At 46.2% G+C, this 17,823-nt stretch overlaps 1 protein-coding gene across 1 annotated transcript in view; it reads left to right on the top strand.

Moving 5' to 3' along the window:
- The first annotated feature begins 1,246 nt into the window (after positions 1–1,246).
- The window catches only part of LOC126456563 (uncharacterized), an 85,299-nt gene continuing 68,722 nt past the window's right edge, over positions 1,247–17,823 (top strand). The window contains exons 1-2 of the mRNA XM_050092309.1: positions 1,247–1,533; positions 9,209–9,608. Coding sequence (XP_049948266.1) covers positions 1,247–1,533; positions 9,209–9,608 — 687 coding nt within the window. The remainder of the gene's footprint in view (positions 1,534–9,208; positions 9,609–17,823) is intronic.

Below are 17,823 nucleotides of genomic sequence, written 5' to 3' on the forward strand. Positions count from 1 at the left end.
CGGTCACCTCTTGTTAGCAATGACGGCTCTTTGAACAGTGGACGTTACATTTCAGATGTGTTACGACCCGTGGCTCTACGCTTCATTCGATCCCTGCGACACCCTACGTTTCAGCAGGATAATGCACGACCGCATGTTGCAGGTCTTGTACAGGCCTTTCTGGATACAGAAAATTTTCGACTGCTGCCATGGCCAGCACATTCTCCAGATCTCTCACCAACTGAAAACGCCTGGTCAGTGGTGGCCGAGCAACTGGCTCGTCACAATACGCCAGTCACAACTCTTGATGAACTGTGGTATCTTGTTGAAGCTGCATGGGCAGCTCTACCTGTACACACCATCCAAGCTCTGTTTGACTCAATGCCCAGGCGTATCAAGGCCGTTATTACGGCCAGAGGTGGCTGTACTGGGTACTGATTTCTCAGGATCTATGCACCCAAATTGCGTGAACATGTAATCACATGTCAGTTCTAGTATATTTGTCCATTGAATACCCTTGTATCATCTGCATTTCTTCTTGGTGCAGCAATTTTAATGGCGAGTAGTGTAAGTCGCTCAGCTTCTTTCATTGGTTGCACGTTGACATCGAACATAGGTTTTGGTCACATTAATGTTTAGTAGTGTTTCGCGGTCATGAGTGTGATTTCGCGCGTTGCTACGGAAGCTTCGAGGCACGGAAGAAAGTAACCTTTCATGTTTACGGCAAGTTGATAGACGCGTGGCTATCAGGTACTTGCTTTGTATTGTATTGTATTGTGTTATATGTGACCGGGGACCTAGAAACGACAGAGAGACTCAGTCCCCGCCGCAGCCGCAGTGGTCCACAACCCTACAACGACTACCGCAGTCCACTTCACCCCTCCGCCGCCCCACACCGAACCCAGGGTTATTGTGCGGTTCGGCTCCCGGTGGACCCCCCCCCCCCCCCCCCGGGAACGTCTCACACCAGACTAGTGTAGCCCCTATGTTTGCGTAGTAGAGTAATGGCGGTGTACGCGTACGTGGAGAACTTGTTTGCGCAGCAATCGCCGACATAGTGTAACTGAGGCGGAATAGGGGGAACCAGCCCGCATTCACCGAGGCAGATGGAAAACCGCCTGAAAACCATCCACAGACTGGCCGGTTCACCGGACCTCGACACAAATCCGCCGGGCGGATTCGTGTCGGGGACCAGGCGCTCCTTCCCGCCCGGAAAGCCGTGCGTTAGACTGCACGGCCAACCACGTACTTGCTTAATTGGGACCTCATGTCGCTAGAAATAGTCATATTGTTAGGATCCCCTAATTTTGACGCCAACTGGGAGTATGAGGTGACACGGATGCAGCTCAGACTGGCAGGTTGGGCTGCGGCGTGGGTGCGGGGTCAGCACGGCGCCTTCCTATCGGCCGTCAGCAAACACGGCTATCAGCGGCGGCAGCCGGCAGCCGCCCATTCACCTGGGGGCACCGGCTGCTCTCTAAATAACCCGGCCCTACTCGCCGTCTGGGCGGCAGCGCCCGGCACGTCACGTGGAGATGCAGCGCCAAGTTCGGAGTGAGGACCACCGTGTCTAAAGGCTAGCAAAAGGTCTACACTGCTCTGCTGAATATTCTGGAGAATTACGCTGCAAGATATACTGAAGCCCGGGACATAATGGCAGCACTACAGAGGTATCTTGTTGGACGTTTTATGAAGTTTGCACTGTATGCTCTTCTACTTTGTGGAAAACATTCTAAGTTCCATGTGAAACGATGTGTGTGAGAAACGTAATGAGACTGATCTTTTTCCATCTACCAAGTCTCTATTTTTTCAAACAACAATGTTGTCCCTTTCAAAGTAGTTCCCTTTGGCAGCTATACACAGGCGGAGTCGTTCCCAGGCTTCGTAGCAGCGCTGAAAAGCTTCAGCTGGGAATCAGTGATCATAAGGCCGTAGCAGCATCCCTGAATATGGAAGTAAATGGGAATGTAAAAAAAACGGAGGAAGGTTTATCTGTTTAGCAAGAGTAATAGAAGGCAGATTTTAGACTACCTAACAGATCAAAACGAAAATTTCTGTTCCGACACTGACAATGTTGAATGTTTATGGAAAAAGTTCAAGGCAATCATAAAATGCGTTTTAGACATGTACGTGCCGAGTAAAACTGTGAGGGACGGGAAAAACCCACCGTGGTTCAACAACAAAAGCAAAGAGAGCTTCACTGCAAGTTTAAACGCAGCCAAAACCTCTCAGACAAACAGAAGCTAAACGATGTCAAAGTTAGCGTAAGGAGGGCTACGCGTGAAGCGTTAAGTGAATTCGAAAGTAAAATTCTATGCACCGACTTGACAGAAAATCCTAGGAAGTTCTGGTCTTACGTTAAATCACTAAGTGGCTCGAAACAGCATATCCAGACACTCAGTGTTGATGATAGCATTGAAACAGAGGATGACACGCGTAAAGCTGAAATACTAGACACCTTTTTCCAAAGCTGTTTCACAGAGGAAGACCTCACTGCAGTTCCTTCTCTAAATCCTCGCAGAAACGAAAAAAATGGCTGACATCGATATAAGTGTCCAAGTAATAGAAAAGCAACTGAAATCACTCAACAGAGGAAAGACCACTGGACCTGAGGGGATACCAATTCGATTCTACACAGAGTACCAAAGAACTTACCCCCTTCTAACAGCCGTGTACAGCAAGTCTCTAGAGGAACGGAATGTTGCAAATGATTGGAATAGAGTCAGGTAGTCCCAGTCTTCAAGAAGGGTCGTCGAGCAGATGCGAAAAACTGTAGACCTATATCTCTGACATCGAACTGTTGTAGAATTTTAGAACGTTTTTTGCTTGCGTATCATTTCATTTCTGGAAACCCAGAATCTACTCTGTAGGAATCAACATGGATTCCGGAAACAGCGATCGTGTGAGACCCAACTCGCTTTATTTATTCATGAGACCCAGAAAATATTAGGTACAGGCTCCCAGGTAGATGCTATTTTCCTTGACTTCCGGAAGGCGTTCGATACAGTTCCGCACTGTCGCCTGATGAAGTAAGAGCCTACGGAATATCAGACCAGCTGTGTGGCTGGATTGAAGAGTTTTTAGCAAACAGAACACAGCATGTTGTTCTCAATTGAGAGACGTCTACAGACGTTAAAGTAACCTCTGGCGTGCCACAGGGGAGTGTTATGGGATCATTGCTTTTCACAATATATATAAATGACCTAGTAGATAGTGTCGGAAGTTCTATGCGGCTTTTCGCGGATGATGCTGTAGTATACAGAGAAGTTGCAGCATTAGAAAATTGCAGCGAAATGCAGGAAGATCTGCAGCGGATAGGCACTTGGTGCAGGGAGTGGCAGCTGACCCTTAACATAGACAAATGTCATGTATTGCGAATACATAGAAAGGATCCTTTATTGTATGATTACATGATAGCGGAACAAACACTGGTAGCAGTTACTTCTGTAAAATATCTGGGAGTATGCGTGCGGAACGATTTGAAGTGGAATGATCATATAAAATTAATTGTTGGTAAGGCGGGTACCAGGTTGAGATTCATTGGGAGAGTCCTTAGAAAATGTAGTCCATCAACAAGGGAGGTGGCTTAGAAAACACTCATCAGTGTGGGATCCGTACCAGGTCGGGTTGACAGAGGAGATACAGAAGATCCAAAGAAGAGCGGCGCGTTTCGTCACAGTCTTATTTGGTAAGCGTGATAGCGTTACGGAGATGTTTAGCAAAACTCGAGTGGCAGACTCTGCAAGAGAGGCACTCTGTATCGCGGTGTAGCTTGCTGTCCAGGTTTCGAGAGGGTGCGTTTCTGGATGAGGTATCGAATATATTGCTTCCCCCTACTTATACCTCCCGAGGAGATCACGAATGTAAAATTAGATTCGAGCGCGCGCGGAGGCTTTCCGGCAGTCGTTTTTCCCGCGAGCCATACGCGACTGGAACCTTTAACATGTGTGTCACATTGGACAACATTCAAAACAGAGTCCCAAAATGACATTTTTTAAGACTTTTTCAATTTCGGTAAAAAGTCACAAGGACTCAGATCAAGTGAATAGGAGAGCTGTGGAACAACAGGAATGCCTTTTGAGGTCAAAAATCCCGTAATGGATGTGGCGGTGTGACATGGGACGTTGTCATGATGTAGCATCCACATTGTCAGCAACGTCCTGTCTTAATCCATTCGCCCTTTTCCAGAACCTTCCAAGGACATCTTTGTGAAACACTTGGTTAACTGTTCGTCCTGGAGGAACAAATTCTTTGTGCTCGGTACCAATACTGTCAAAAAAAGCTTTTTTTCGGTGGACGTGTGTTTCAGTATGCCACTCCTGACTGTGGTACTTCGTCTCAGAATCGTACACAAAAGTCCAGGATTCAGCACCTGTGATCACACGACTGGACAATTCGTGGTCATTGGCATTTTCTCAAGAAAATCAACGCAAACGTCTCTTCGATTGCCGATCTGTCCAGTTGTCAGGTTCTTCGGTACCAATTCGGCATAAACGATGCGAATGTGCAACACTTAGGTCAAAATTTGATGTACGGTGAAAGTGTTTAACAGGCCACCCATCATCCTTATTGTTAAACATCGGTCTGTTCTCACAAGAGCACGCACACAGTAGACTTTTCGTCGCTTTTTGAACCTGAAGGTCCCCCTGAGCGAGGTTCATCTTCATCGTGTTCTCGGCCTTCCAAAAATGATTGGCCGGCCGGAGTGGCCATGCGGTTCTAGGCGCTACAGTCTGGAACCGCGCGACCGTTACGGTCGCAGGTTCGAATCCTGCCTCGGGCATGGATGTGTGTGATGTCCTTAGGTTAGTTAGGTTTAATTAGTTCTAAGTCTAGGGGACTGATGACCTCAGAAGTTAAGTCGCATAGTGCTCAGAGCCAAGAATGATTTGTGCCAGGGAAAACTTGTGCTATTAGTACGGAATATTTCCCATAGGACTGTTTTAACTTTTCGAAGGTCACACTCGCGGATTACCCAAGTTTAACACAAAATTCTGCTGTTCCAGTTTCGTAACAAACAACAAAAACACAACTTCACTCATAACGCTCTCAAATCTCACTTGATGGTTGTAACAGCTGAAATTCGGACAGAGCATCTGGAAGGGATCGACACACAGATTTAGACAAGTATAACAACACAGCGTTGCCAGAATGCTCGCAGTGTTATAAATCGCAATACATTTCTCACACGCCTCGTATACTTGTCTTTTTAATGAGCCACCTGCATCGCTTCCACGTTGCCATGCGACGTATCATTGTCTGCAGTGTCTTCGGATTCAGGCGTAGTATGGATGCTGTCGTGACTGGTGTGATTTTCCTATTCACAAATATTCTTTACGTACTACACGAATATGTAATAAAAATGGGGGTTCCTATTTAAAAAAAAAAAAAACGCAGTTGATATCCGTTTGACCTATGGCAGCGCCATCTAGCGGACCAACCATAGCACCATCTGGTTTCCCCCTTCAAGCTAGACGAGATTCGTTCATCGTAGTTGTTTCGTTTGCTGCTTATTTCGTGAGATATTTGGCCCGGTCACTATCAATGGACCACCCTGTAGACTGTTGCGTTTCCAAATGAGTCCCTGCCCTGGTCTGTAACATATCGTCTAATGGTACATTCCCGGTCGATGTGATCCAGGATCCCGATTGCTCCACATTCACAATATCAGTGGTGCGCTGTCGTATTTTAGTAAGTAGCTAGGGTACGGACCATGTCCCGACAGGTAGTCTATAGCTCCCTTGGTCGGAAGGACGTACACTTAAGAGCCAGAACATTAGACCACCTGCTTAATAGCTTGTTTGTCCGTCTTTGGAGCGAAATACCGACCCCGATGAGTTCCATCGGATTCACATCTGGCAAATTTGGTCGCCAAGACGTCAACGTGATTTAATTATCACGCTCTTCAAACCATAGTAGGACGATTCTGCCTTAGAGACAAGGTCAATTATACTGCTGAAAGATGACATTGCCGTCGGGAAAGACATCAAGCATGAACTAATGCACAGGGTCCGCTTGTGGCATGTTGTCGTAGATTACTACCATAGGTCCCATGCAAGCGCAAGAGAATGTCTTTCACACCATAATACTGCTCCCACAACTCTGTGTCAGTGGTACGGTGCACATTTCGAGCCACTTTTCGCGTGGCTGACTGCGTTTGTGGAGGCGACCGTGTAGCCAAAAATGTGATTCATCCGCCCAGGTGACAGGTTTCTAGTGATCCACGGTCCAATCCAGCTGATACAGTATCCACTGCAATAGCAACTGACGATGCCGTTCGCTCAACGTGGTAACACGAGGGGGTTCTCTGCTGCAGAATACAATGTTCAACAATTTGCGCTGAATGGTGTGTTCACAAAAACATGTGCGTGCACGAGCATTGTGCTCTTTCGCCAGAGGTGGCCGGAGATCGCCATCTATCCTACTTTACCGAGCGGACAAGCCTCGAATCCGACATTTTGTGAAGAGTGGTGGACGTCCAACCATTTAGTGCCGAGTGGTAGTTTGTGTCCTTTCACCTCTATCCGTAGATGCTGACGACAATAGCACGTGTACATTCGACCAGCTTCGCCGTTTTGTTCACAGGCTCTGGGTAATAACAACCGGCCTTTTGTCACGGTCGCTTGTCTCGGTGGCTTTACCCATTTGCGATCCGTATCTTCACTAGAATGATTCTCCGGCTGTCTCTGCTCAGCTTAACCGGCCTTGGTGACCGAGCGGTTCTAGGCGCTACAGTCTGGAACCGCGCGACCGCTACTGTCGCAGGTTCGAATCCTGCCTCGGGCATGGATGTGTGTGATGTCCTTAGGTTAATTAGGTTTACGTAGTTCTAAGTTCTAGGGGACTGATGACCTCTGAAGTTAAGTCCCATAGTGCTCAGAGCCATTTGAACCATTTTTTTCTGTTCAGCTTACATACTTTCCTTGCCGTTTCACGTACCCGCAACGCCATCAGGCAGCATCCAGCCGCGCGGTGGATCTGTGTACGTCATTCTTCTTCTTCTTCCTTTTATGTTGGGAAGGAACTGGTAGGTTGTCCTCCCTTTATTTGCCCTGTCGCAGATTTCTTGCCATTCTCGGTCAATGCATGTGTTCATTTCTATATTCGATACCGCTCTTGCTCCCAGTATCGCCTTTATCTTATCATATTCGCGCTTCCTAAGCCAGTATTGTGCACCTCTCTGCTAAATGTAGAGGTAGGAAGCCTAGTATCAGCGGTACCGTCTCGCTCGGTGTTTTACGCGTGCTTGTCAGCGCAAGTGACGTTACGTTTATGGCTCTAGGAGCCCAAATGCTCGACCCGTGGCTGACGATAGCACGTAAGACTGCACTTCTGATAACTCTTCTTATCTGTTGACCAGACTTTTATTTTCCAGCGACCTAACGCGTTTCGACTTAACGTCATTTTCAAAGGCAGCGTTACGTCAGTTATACACTGAAGAGCCAAGGAAAACGGTACACCAGCCTAAAATCGTGTAGGGCCCCTGAGAGCACGTAGAAGTGCTGCAACACGACGTGGCATGCACTCGAATAATGTCTGAAGTAGTGCTGGAGGTAACTGACACCGTGAACCTTGCAGGGCTGCCCATAAATCCGTAAGAGTACGAGGGGGCGGAGATCTCTTCTGGAATGCACGTTGCAAGGCGTCCCACCAGATATGCTCAATAATGTTCATGTCTGGGGAGTTTGGTGGCTAGCGGAAGTGTTTAAACTCAGAAGAGTGTTCCTGGAGGCACTTTGTAGCAATTATGGACGTATGGGGGTGTCGCATTGTCTTTCTGGAATTTCCCAAGTCCATCGGAATGCACAATGAACATGAATGGATGCAGGTGATCAGAAAGGATGCTTAAGTACGTGTCACCTGTCAGTGTCGTATCTAGACGTATCAGGGGTCCCGTATCACTCCAACTGCACACAGCCCACAGCATTACAGAGCCTCCACCAGCTTGAACAGTCCCCTGCTGACACGCAGGGTGCATGGATTCAAGAGGTTGTCTCCATAGCCATATATGTCCATCCGCTCGATACAATTTGAAACGAGACTCGTCCGACCAGGCAACATGTTTCCAGTCGTCAACAGTTCAATGTCCGTGTTCACGGGTCCAGGCGAGGTGTAAACCTTTGTGTCGTACAATCATCACAGGTACACGAGTGGGTCCTTCGGCTCCGAAAGCCTATATCGATAGTGTTTCGTTGAATGGTTCGCACGCTGACACTTGTTGATGACCCAACATTGAAATCTGCAGCAATTTTCGGAAGGGTTGCACTTCTCCCACGTTGAACGATTCTGTTCAGTCGTCGTTGGTCCCGTTGTTGCAGGAACCTTTTTGCGGCCGCAGTGATGTCGGAGATTTGATGTTTTACTGGATTCCTGGTATTCACGGCACCCTCGCGAAATGGTCGTTCGGGAAACTCCCTGCTTCATCGCTACCTCGGATATGCTGTGTCCCATCGCTCGTGCGCCGACTATAACGCCACGTTCAAAGGCAGTTAAATCTTGATAACCTGCCATTGTAGCAGCGATAACCGATGAAATTGTTCGTAGATACATTGTATTACGTCAATATTCTCGATTACGAGACAAGTCGAAATACTCGTGATTGAGAATGTTGACGTGACACCATGTACCTACGACCAGTTTTATAGAACTGACATAAAACTGCCTTCGAAAATGGGGTCAAGTCGAAACGTCTAAGGCTGTTGGAAAAAGTGTGGGGTCAAGACATAAGAAAAGTATCAGAAGTGCACACAAATGGCCGTGTCGTCTCACAGGAATTTCATGCAAATTACAAGTAAGATTGCGTTCCTAGAGTGAAATTTTCACTCTACAGCGGAGTGTGCGCTGATATGAAACTTCCTGGCAGATTAAAACTGTGTGCCGGGCCGAGACTCGAACTCGGGACCTTTGCCTTCGCGGGCAAGTGCTCTACCAGCTGAGCTACTCAAGCACGACTCACGTCCCGTCCTGCGGGAACTGAAGCGGTGAGGACGGGGTGTGAGTCGTGCTTGGGTAGCTCAGCTGGTAGAGCACTTGCCCGCGAAAGGCAAAGGTCCCGGCACACAGTTTTAATCTGCCAGGAAGTTTCAAGATTGCGTTGTGGTACATTCATATTGCGCTTAGTGGCAGCTGCAAACATACTCGCCCAATTGTTCTTGAACTAACTCCTATGCGAGACGCCTGTCACTGTTGCGTGTGGGTGCTAACGTGGCTTGTGCTGGTGTGGTTGCAGGTCGGGGCCGGAGGCGGGCGCGGGCCTGGGGGCGGGCGCGTTGGGCGGCGGGGGCGGCGCCGGGTCGTCCGGCGTGCCGGCGCCGCTGCTGGAGGCGCCGTCCGCGCGGCCGGTGGAGCTGGTGTTCGCGGGCGTGTGGGCGGCGGCGCGGCGCGGCGGCCGGCCCGTGCTGCGCGACGTGTCGGGGCTGGCGCGGCCGGGCGAGCTGCTGGCCGTGATGGGGCCCTCCGGCTGCGGCAAGACGACGCTGCTCAACGTGCTGGCGGGCCGCGCGCAGCCCAGCGCCGGCCACGTGCGCCTCAACCGCGAGCGCCTCGACAAGCGCTGGAAGCGCCGCATCTGCTACGTGCTCCAGCAGGACGTCTTCTTCCCCGAGCTCACCCTCCGACAGACGCTCGAGGTGAGACCGCCTCGCCTCGCCTTATCTAAATAGTCAAAGTGACTAAATAAGATACGTACAGGACTGTTGTGAATGATTCATTCGTTTTCAGAGGGTCACGTTATCCAAAGTGTTACAGTCATTTTAATGTGACCATCGCTTATGTTCGACATCAACGTCCAGTAACCATTCACTGACAGCAGGTGCCAGTACTAGCAGTTGAGACTGTATCATTGTCAGCAGACGCGGAAAACAATGTAGTCGTCGTCGTCGTAAATGCGGAAACCGAGTGATTTGTCTGGCGTCCAAAACAAGAGAAGTCGCCTCTGGGCCATGGGTGGAAGTATTTCCGAAACGGCTAACTTTGTGCAATATTCATGTCCTGCCGTGGTTAAAGTATATCGTCTGTGGCAAAATGGAGCCATACAAAACCGGCATCGACCAACAGTAGACGACCGGGAGAAAGGACGGCTGCGGAGATGTCTACGGGCGAATAGAGGTGCAATTTTATAAAACACACATTTACGCCAGTGACTGTAACACTTTCTTTATTTCACGATTGCAATTTCGGCCTTAGGCCATTATCAAGTGAAGATGCTAAAATGTGTCGGCTCATTTTAGGTTGACGTGGCGTAGTAGCCATAACATCTTCACTTCATAATGGCCTAAGGCCGACATTGCAATCTTGAAATAAAGAAAGTGTTAGTCACTGGCGTAAATATGTCTTTTATAAAGTTCTACATGACTGTAAATCCCAGGTATAAAAAGTTAGAGGTGCAATTGTTGACCAACTGACCTTCCGATACGGACGGCGGTAATCGCTGAAACTACCGTTCCCGGTTATATGGGTTTTGAACAACCAGAATTTAACCTGAGTGTTAAAACATCTCAAAGTAACCGGTTTCTGAAATAACTGATACAATTTTTTTCGTTAAACATGTAAAACAATGTCGTTATTGCAACTGGACGACGACGACGACGACGACGACGACGACGACGACGATTGCCGATATTTGCGTCGTTAGAGATTTTTATTTTGTGGACTTTGGGCCGTAGTCGAAAGCATATTAAAGTCGTTGATGTTGTGTCCGACTAATACTATCAGGGCGGCGCGAGTCATCCAGAAAACATGGAATTTTCAGGAAGTTACATTTTACCTGGAAGCATCGGAGAAATCTCAAGGAATTTCAGGAATTTTCTAAAATCTCGGGGAATTCACTCCACGATAATTTCATAGGATCTTCTTGTCATCTTCCTCCCTATAGCTGGAATGCTCAGGGTATTATTGTTGTTATTATTGTTGTTGTTGTTGTTGCTGCTGCTGCTGCTGCTGCTGCTGCTGCTGTTGTTGCTGCTGCTGCTGTTGCTGTTAAAGTGTTTCAATAGTCACCGTAATTTATGATCAGTCTTGATGTTGCACCATTGTTTACTACGGCTCCTCTTAATGAAGACAGTATTTTCACATAGGACTTTCAATGGGATAACAAATTCTATGAGCAAACTAAGGAGAACCCAATTGGCGCAGTTAAAGAAAACTTTCTAATGGAAAAATTTGAAGGAGGCGGCGAATAAGAAAACCTCATAGTGGTTTTATTTGGTGGTTGTTGGGGGTTGGCCCCATACAACCTTGTGTAGATGGCTCAGCTCGTGGTGCAGGTCATCGGAGACTGGTATCATCCTCGCATGATCTTCTGTTGTTGTTGTTGTTGTTGTTGTTGTGGTCTTCAGTCCTGAGACTGGTTTGATGCAGCTCTCCATGCTACTCTATCCTGTGCAAGCTTTTTCATCTCCCAGTACCTACTGCAACCTACATCCTTCTGAATCTGCTTAGTGTATTCATCTCTTGGTCTCCCTCTACGATTTTTACCCTCCACGCTGCCCTCCAATACTAAATTGGTGATCCCTTGATGCCTCAGAACATGTCCTACCAACCGATCCCTTCTTCTGGTCAAGTTGTGCCACAAACTTCTCTTCTCCCCAATCCTATTCAATACTTCCTCATTAGGTATGTGATCTACCCATCTAATCTTCAGCATTCTTCTGTAGCACCACATTTCGAAAGCTTCTATTCTCTTCTTGTCCAAACTATTTATCGTCCATGTTTCACTTCCATACATGGCTACACTCCATACGAATACTTTCAGAAATGACTTCCTGACACTTAAATCAATACTGGATGTTAACAAATTTCTCTTCTTCAAAAACGCTTTCCTTGCCATTGCCAGCCTACATTTTATATCCTCTCTACTTCGACCATCATCAGTTATTTTGCTCCCCAAATAGCAAAACTCCTTTACTACTTTAAGTGCCTCATTTCCTAATCTAATTCCCTCAGCATCACCCGACTTAATTAGACTACATTCCATTACCCTTGTTTTGCTTTTGTTGATGTTCATCTTATATCCTCCTTTCAAGACACTGTCCATTCCATTCAACTGCTCTTCCAAGTCCTTTGCTGTCTCTGACAGAATTACAATGTCATCGGCGAACCTCAAAGTTTTTATTTCTTCTCCATGAATTTTAATACCTACTCCGAATTTTTCTTTTGTTTCCTTTACTGCTTGCTCAATATACAGATTGAACAACATCGGGGAGAGGCTACAACCCTGTCTAACTCCCTTCCCAACCACTGCTTCCCTTTCATGCCCCTCGACTCTTATAACTGCCATCTGGTTTCTGTACAAATTGTAAATAGCCTTTCGCTCCCTGTATTTTACCCCTGCCACCTTTAGAATTTGAAAGAGAGTATTCCAGTCAACATTGTCAAAAGCTTTCTCTAAGTCTACAAATGCTAGAAACGTAGGTTTGCCTTTCCTTAATCTTTCTTCTAAGATAAGTCGTAAGGTCAGTATTGCCTCACGTGTTCCAGTGTTTCTACGGAATCCAAACTGATCTTCCCCGAGGTTGGCTTCTACTAGTTTTTCCATTCGTCTGTAAAGAATTCGTGTTAGTATTTTGCAGCTGTGACTTATTAAGCTGATACTTCTGCCCTCCTCCAAAAAGCGCGGACTCACGGAGAGACTTTAGCGACTATAATGTCGTCGGCAGAGCGATATGGCAACGGTGGAGGGAGTGGGGGTGTGGGGGGGGAGGGGAGGAACCAACATTAGGCGCAACCTAGCTCGTCCTGTGATTGGTTGCTGCTACAGAAGCGGTCCTGTAAACAACTTGTCGTTAATCACTTTGTTATTCTGATCCGGGAGTCAAGAGACTACCCTCCTCGTAAATAACGTGACGCGGTTTGGAAGTGGGTTGCTTGCGCAAATTCAGATTGTTGTGGCCGGCCATTTGCGATTCCAGTGTTTCAGAAATTAATACGGCTGATTTTCGTGCTGTGGCCGTTATGCAGCCGCTAGTCTGGAACGCCCAGCAGCAGCAGCAACAGCCGCCACTGTCGCGCCTTTTCGCTGCCCGTCCCCCACGTGACTTTGTCCTCTGCCCCACAGGACACGACTGCGGACTGCCGGAAGAAAGTAATTGTCCTGCCATACCCAACAGCCCTCGCACAGTAAATGTATGCACGGAAAGAAGGATCCTTTATTGTATGATTGTATGATAGCGGAACAAACAGTGGTAGCAGTTACTTCCGTAAAATATCTGGGAGTATGCGTGCGGAACGATTTGAAGTGGAATGATCATATAAAATTAATTGTTGGTAAGGCGGGTACCAGGTTGAGATTCATTAGGAGAGTGCTTAGAAAATGTAGTCCATCAACAAAGGAGGTGGCTTACAAAACACTCGTTCGACCTATACTTGAGTATTGCTCATCAGTATGGGATCCGTACCAGATCGGTTTGACGGAGGAGATAGAGAAGATCCAAAGAAGAGCGGCGCGTTTCGTCACAGGGTTATTTGGTAAACGTGATAGCGTTACGGAGATGTTTAATAAACTCAAGTGGCAGACTCTTCAAGAGAGGCGCTCTGCATCGCGGTGTAGATTGCTCGCCAGGTTTCGAGAGGGTGCGTTTCTGGATGAGGTATCGAATATATTGCTTCCCCCTACTTATACCTCCCGAGGAGATCACGAATGTAAAATTAGAGAGATTAGAGCGCGCACGGAGGCTTTCAGGCAGTCGTTCTTCCCTCGAACCATACGCGACTGGAACAGGAAAGGGAGGTAATGACAGTGGCACGTAAAGTGCCCTCCGCCACACACCGTTGGGTGGCTTGCGGAGTATAAATGTAGATGTAGATGTAGGTTCATTTTTGACCTTCAAACGCACCTTTTTTAGGGTTCCATGCCTCAATCTGTAAAAGCAGTTTATCAAACTGTTAAGAAACCAGCTTCTCAGACACGGGTAGACGCATCAAGTTCAAATGTACGTCACGTATTAAAGTTATGGCCCCCTGGCGGTGTAAAAATTTTAACCTTCTATATCACTTCAGTCAAAAGATACGGCCATTTATGTCACGTATTTTGTTACTCGAAAACTCGCTTGTCAAAACCTATAGGGTGCTTCCCGTTGAGCTAGAATCATTAAATTTGGCAACAAGGTTTCACACAAAGCAAAAAATCTGAAATAAACTAAACTGCAATCATACCACAAAAAAATCTCTTGCCATTTGAACATACATTGCAATAATCATTCGTCGGACGTATAATAGTCGAACATTACTGGATGCAAACATAAAATGTGAGTTGTAGACACGTTTTAAAAAGTGAAAATGTTTTAATAAATGCTCTCTATCTACATGCATAAACTGCTCGCTTTTTGTGTAACTACTACAGAGATTTTGATATGGCCTTCGAATTCCCGGGACTAAAATCTTGCCAGTATCGATAATGCGAAAGATTATAATTCTCTGTGCGCGAGTCGTCCTCGCACTTGGCCATTTTTTATTTTATCCATTAGAAATGGTTGGTGAAAGCATGCGACTGTAAAAGCAGTGGGATTCTTTATAAAATAACCTTCCTGAAGTCATCGTGGCACAAATGGGCAGAAGAAAAGGATAGATTGATTGAACAGAGTCGCCACATACAAATCCTGAACATTTATTCAAACACTTTTAAAATATAATTTCAGCTACATTAATATGTCAAAACACTACAGTAAAAACAAGCCTCGCTAATAATTTACTCTAACCTCTCGACAGCACGAAAGGAGCACAAAACTTGAAAACACGGTGCAAAAACCAAAGCTTTTTAAAATATAGCTTAATAGTTACAAAGTAAACATACAGGGCGAACCGGAACCCGACCGACAAACTTTCACAGATGGCCCGAAACAAGAAAAAAGTTTTTAGTAAACATGGTCTACAAAATGCATACCTTAAGACCTATTGGCACTTGTCCTCTTTTGTGTGAAAATATCTCTTCCACTGAAGATGTGCTTATAGCTCTTCAGGTATGCACTTCAGACGCCATGGTTAGTGGAAATTTTTTTCCTTTTGGTCCATTCTACCACCTGAAAGTCTGCCAATGGAATTATGGTCCGCTCTATATAAACAGAACACGAAAATAATTACAGGAGCTGACAAGACAGATAGCCACCCTTAATGGAGTTCAGTAGTTCCGGGTTTAGATCCCAGACGATCTTCCTCGACAGCAACCTGTTTTCAGTACCCGTGCTTCATAATTTGTGCTCAACAGTTAGTCATCCATATCATCCGTAACTCAAAGCTTTCTCTGAAACGGTTCACTACTACACACGGGACAGAACATGGTAACATAATCAGTTTAACGTAATCCTCTCTGGTGAGGCCGAATGGCTTAAATAGAACAGAAACCTGTTACAACGACGTGCGTTTAATCCTAGGTTACTAAACTGTCGTATAATTTACGATAGCAGTTGGTACCGATTCGCGGTTCGCGCTAACGAAGACAGTGCTGCCAAAGCAGAGTTACTAAACAGAGCCTTCCGAAATGCCTTCACCAAAGGAGACGAAGTAAATATTCCAGAATTCGAAGCAAGAACATCTGTGAACATTAGTAACGTAGAAGTAAATATCCTTGGAGTAGCGACGCAACTTAAATCAATAAAAGCAAGTCTTCTGGTCCAGACTGTATACCAATTAGGTTCCCTTCAGAGTATGGTGATGCATTAACTCTATACTTAACGATCATATACAACCGTTCGCTCGACGAAAGATCCGTACCCAACGAATGGAAAGTTGCAGAGGTCACGCCAATATTCAAGAAAGGTGGTAGGGAGTAATCCACTAACTTACAGGCCCATATCATAAACGTCGATATGCAGCGGGATTTTGCAACATATGTTGTGTTAGAACATTATGAATTACCTCGAACAAAATGGTCTATAGGCACACAGTCAACATGGGTTTAGAAAACATCGTTCTTGTGAAACACAATTAGCTCTTTATTCGCACGAAGTGTTGAGTGCTATTGACAGGGGATTTCAGAGTGATTCCGTATTTTTGGATTTCCGGAAGGCTTTTGACACTATACCATACAAGCAGCTTGTAGTAAAATAGCGTGCTTGTAGAATATCGTGTTATGTGACTGGATTTGTGATTTCCTGTCGGAAAGGAAGTAATTGACGGAAAGTCATCGAGTAAAACAGAAGTGATTTCTGGCGTTCCCCAAGGTAGTGTTATAGGCCCATTGCTGTTCCTTATCTACATAACCGATTTGGGAGACAATCTGAGCAGCCGTCTTCGGTTTTTTGCAGAGGACGCTGTCGTTTATCGATTAATAAAGTCATCAGAAGATCGAAACAAACTGCAAAACGATTTTGAAGAAATATGGGAATGGTGCGAAAAGTGGCAATTGACCCTAAATAACGAAAAGTGTGAGGTCATCCACATGAGTACTAAAAGGAATTCGCTAAACTTCGGTTACACGATAAATCTGTCTAATCTAAAAGCCGTAAATTCAACTAAATACCTAGGAATTACAATTACGAACAGTTTAAATTGGAAGAACCACACAGAAAATGTTGTGGGGATGGCTTAGCAAAGACTGCGTTTTAGTGGCAGGACACTTAGAAAACGTAACAGACCTACTAAGGAGACTGCTACACTACGCTTGTCAATTGTCTTTTAGAATACTGTTGCGCGGTGGAGGATCCTTACCAGGTAGGACTGACCGAGCACATCGAAAAAGTTCAAAGAAAGGCAGCACGCTTTGTACTACCGCGAAATATGGGAGATAGTGTCACTGAAATACAGTTTTTGGGCTGGACATCATTAAAAGAAAGACGTTTTTCGTTGCGACGGAATCTTCTCACGAAATTCCAATCACCAACTTTCTCCTCCGAATGCGAAAATATTTTGTTGACATCGACCTACATAGGGAGAAACGGTCACCAAGATAAAATAAGGGAAACCATATTTCCTACGGAAAGATATAAGTGTTCGTTCTTTCCGCGCGCTGTACGAGATTGGAATAATAGAGAATTGTGAAGGTGGTTCGATGAACCCTCTGCCAGGCACTTAAATGTGATTTGCAGAGTTTCCATGTAGATGTAGTATGTAAAACAGGACATTTAGTACTTACTTTGTATGTGATATATATAGCACGGGAGACATTGTAATTGTAATTAGCCAGTGGATAAACCATAAAATGATTGTCTGTACGATAGAGTAGTGACAGTGAAACATTTTCCTCCCTTTAGCCTTCTGGGGTTAATAACAACATGTAATAAATCTATCAGTCCGCACTGGTCACTGGAAACTGATAAAAAATTTTAGCACCTCTTAACACGCAACCAAATTTACCAATGGTTCAAATGGCTCTGAGCACTATGAGGCTTAACTTCTTAGGTCTTCAGTCACCAAGAATTAGAAGTACTTAATCCTAACTAACCTAAGGACATCACACACACCCACGTCCGAGGCAGGATTCGAACCTGCGACCGTAGCGGTCCCGCGGTTCCAGACTGAAGCGCCTAGAGCCGCTCGGCCACAGCGGTCGGCCCAAATTTACATTCACAGAGGCATGTCACGTGATAAATAACGGTATTTCATCTAACAACAGTTCCGTTACTCTAGGTAGGCGAGGGAAGAATTAGCAGATACCGGCTGATAGTACCTGATCGAAGCACTCCCCCGTAGGCGTACGCGAAACACATTTACTTGCGAGTCTCGCAGTAAGGTTCCTTGTCCAACAAGCCGGAACTGCCCACACAACGCCAGCGTGCCACACGTTCCAACATGGAAAGACTGTACTCCGACCGACACGACACGGACCTGTCTCACTGTTGACGGCGGCTGACGCTTGCACACGTCCCTTGTCAACAAGACTCTGCTCGGCTCACAGCCAAGTCGCCCCGCCCC

This window comes from Schistocerca serialis, chromosome 2 (assembly GCF_023864345.2).
Source record: "Schistocerca serialis cubense isolate TAMUIC-IGC-003099 chromosome 2, iqSchSeri2.2, whole genome shotgun sequence".
Classification (NCBI taxonomy): domain Eukaryota; kingdom Metazoa; phylum Arthropoda; class Insecta; order Orthoptera; family Acrididae; genus Schistocerca; species Schistocerca serialis.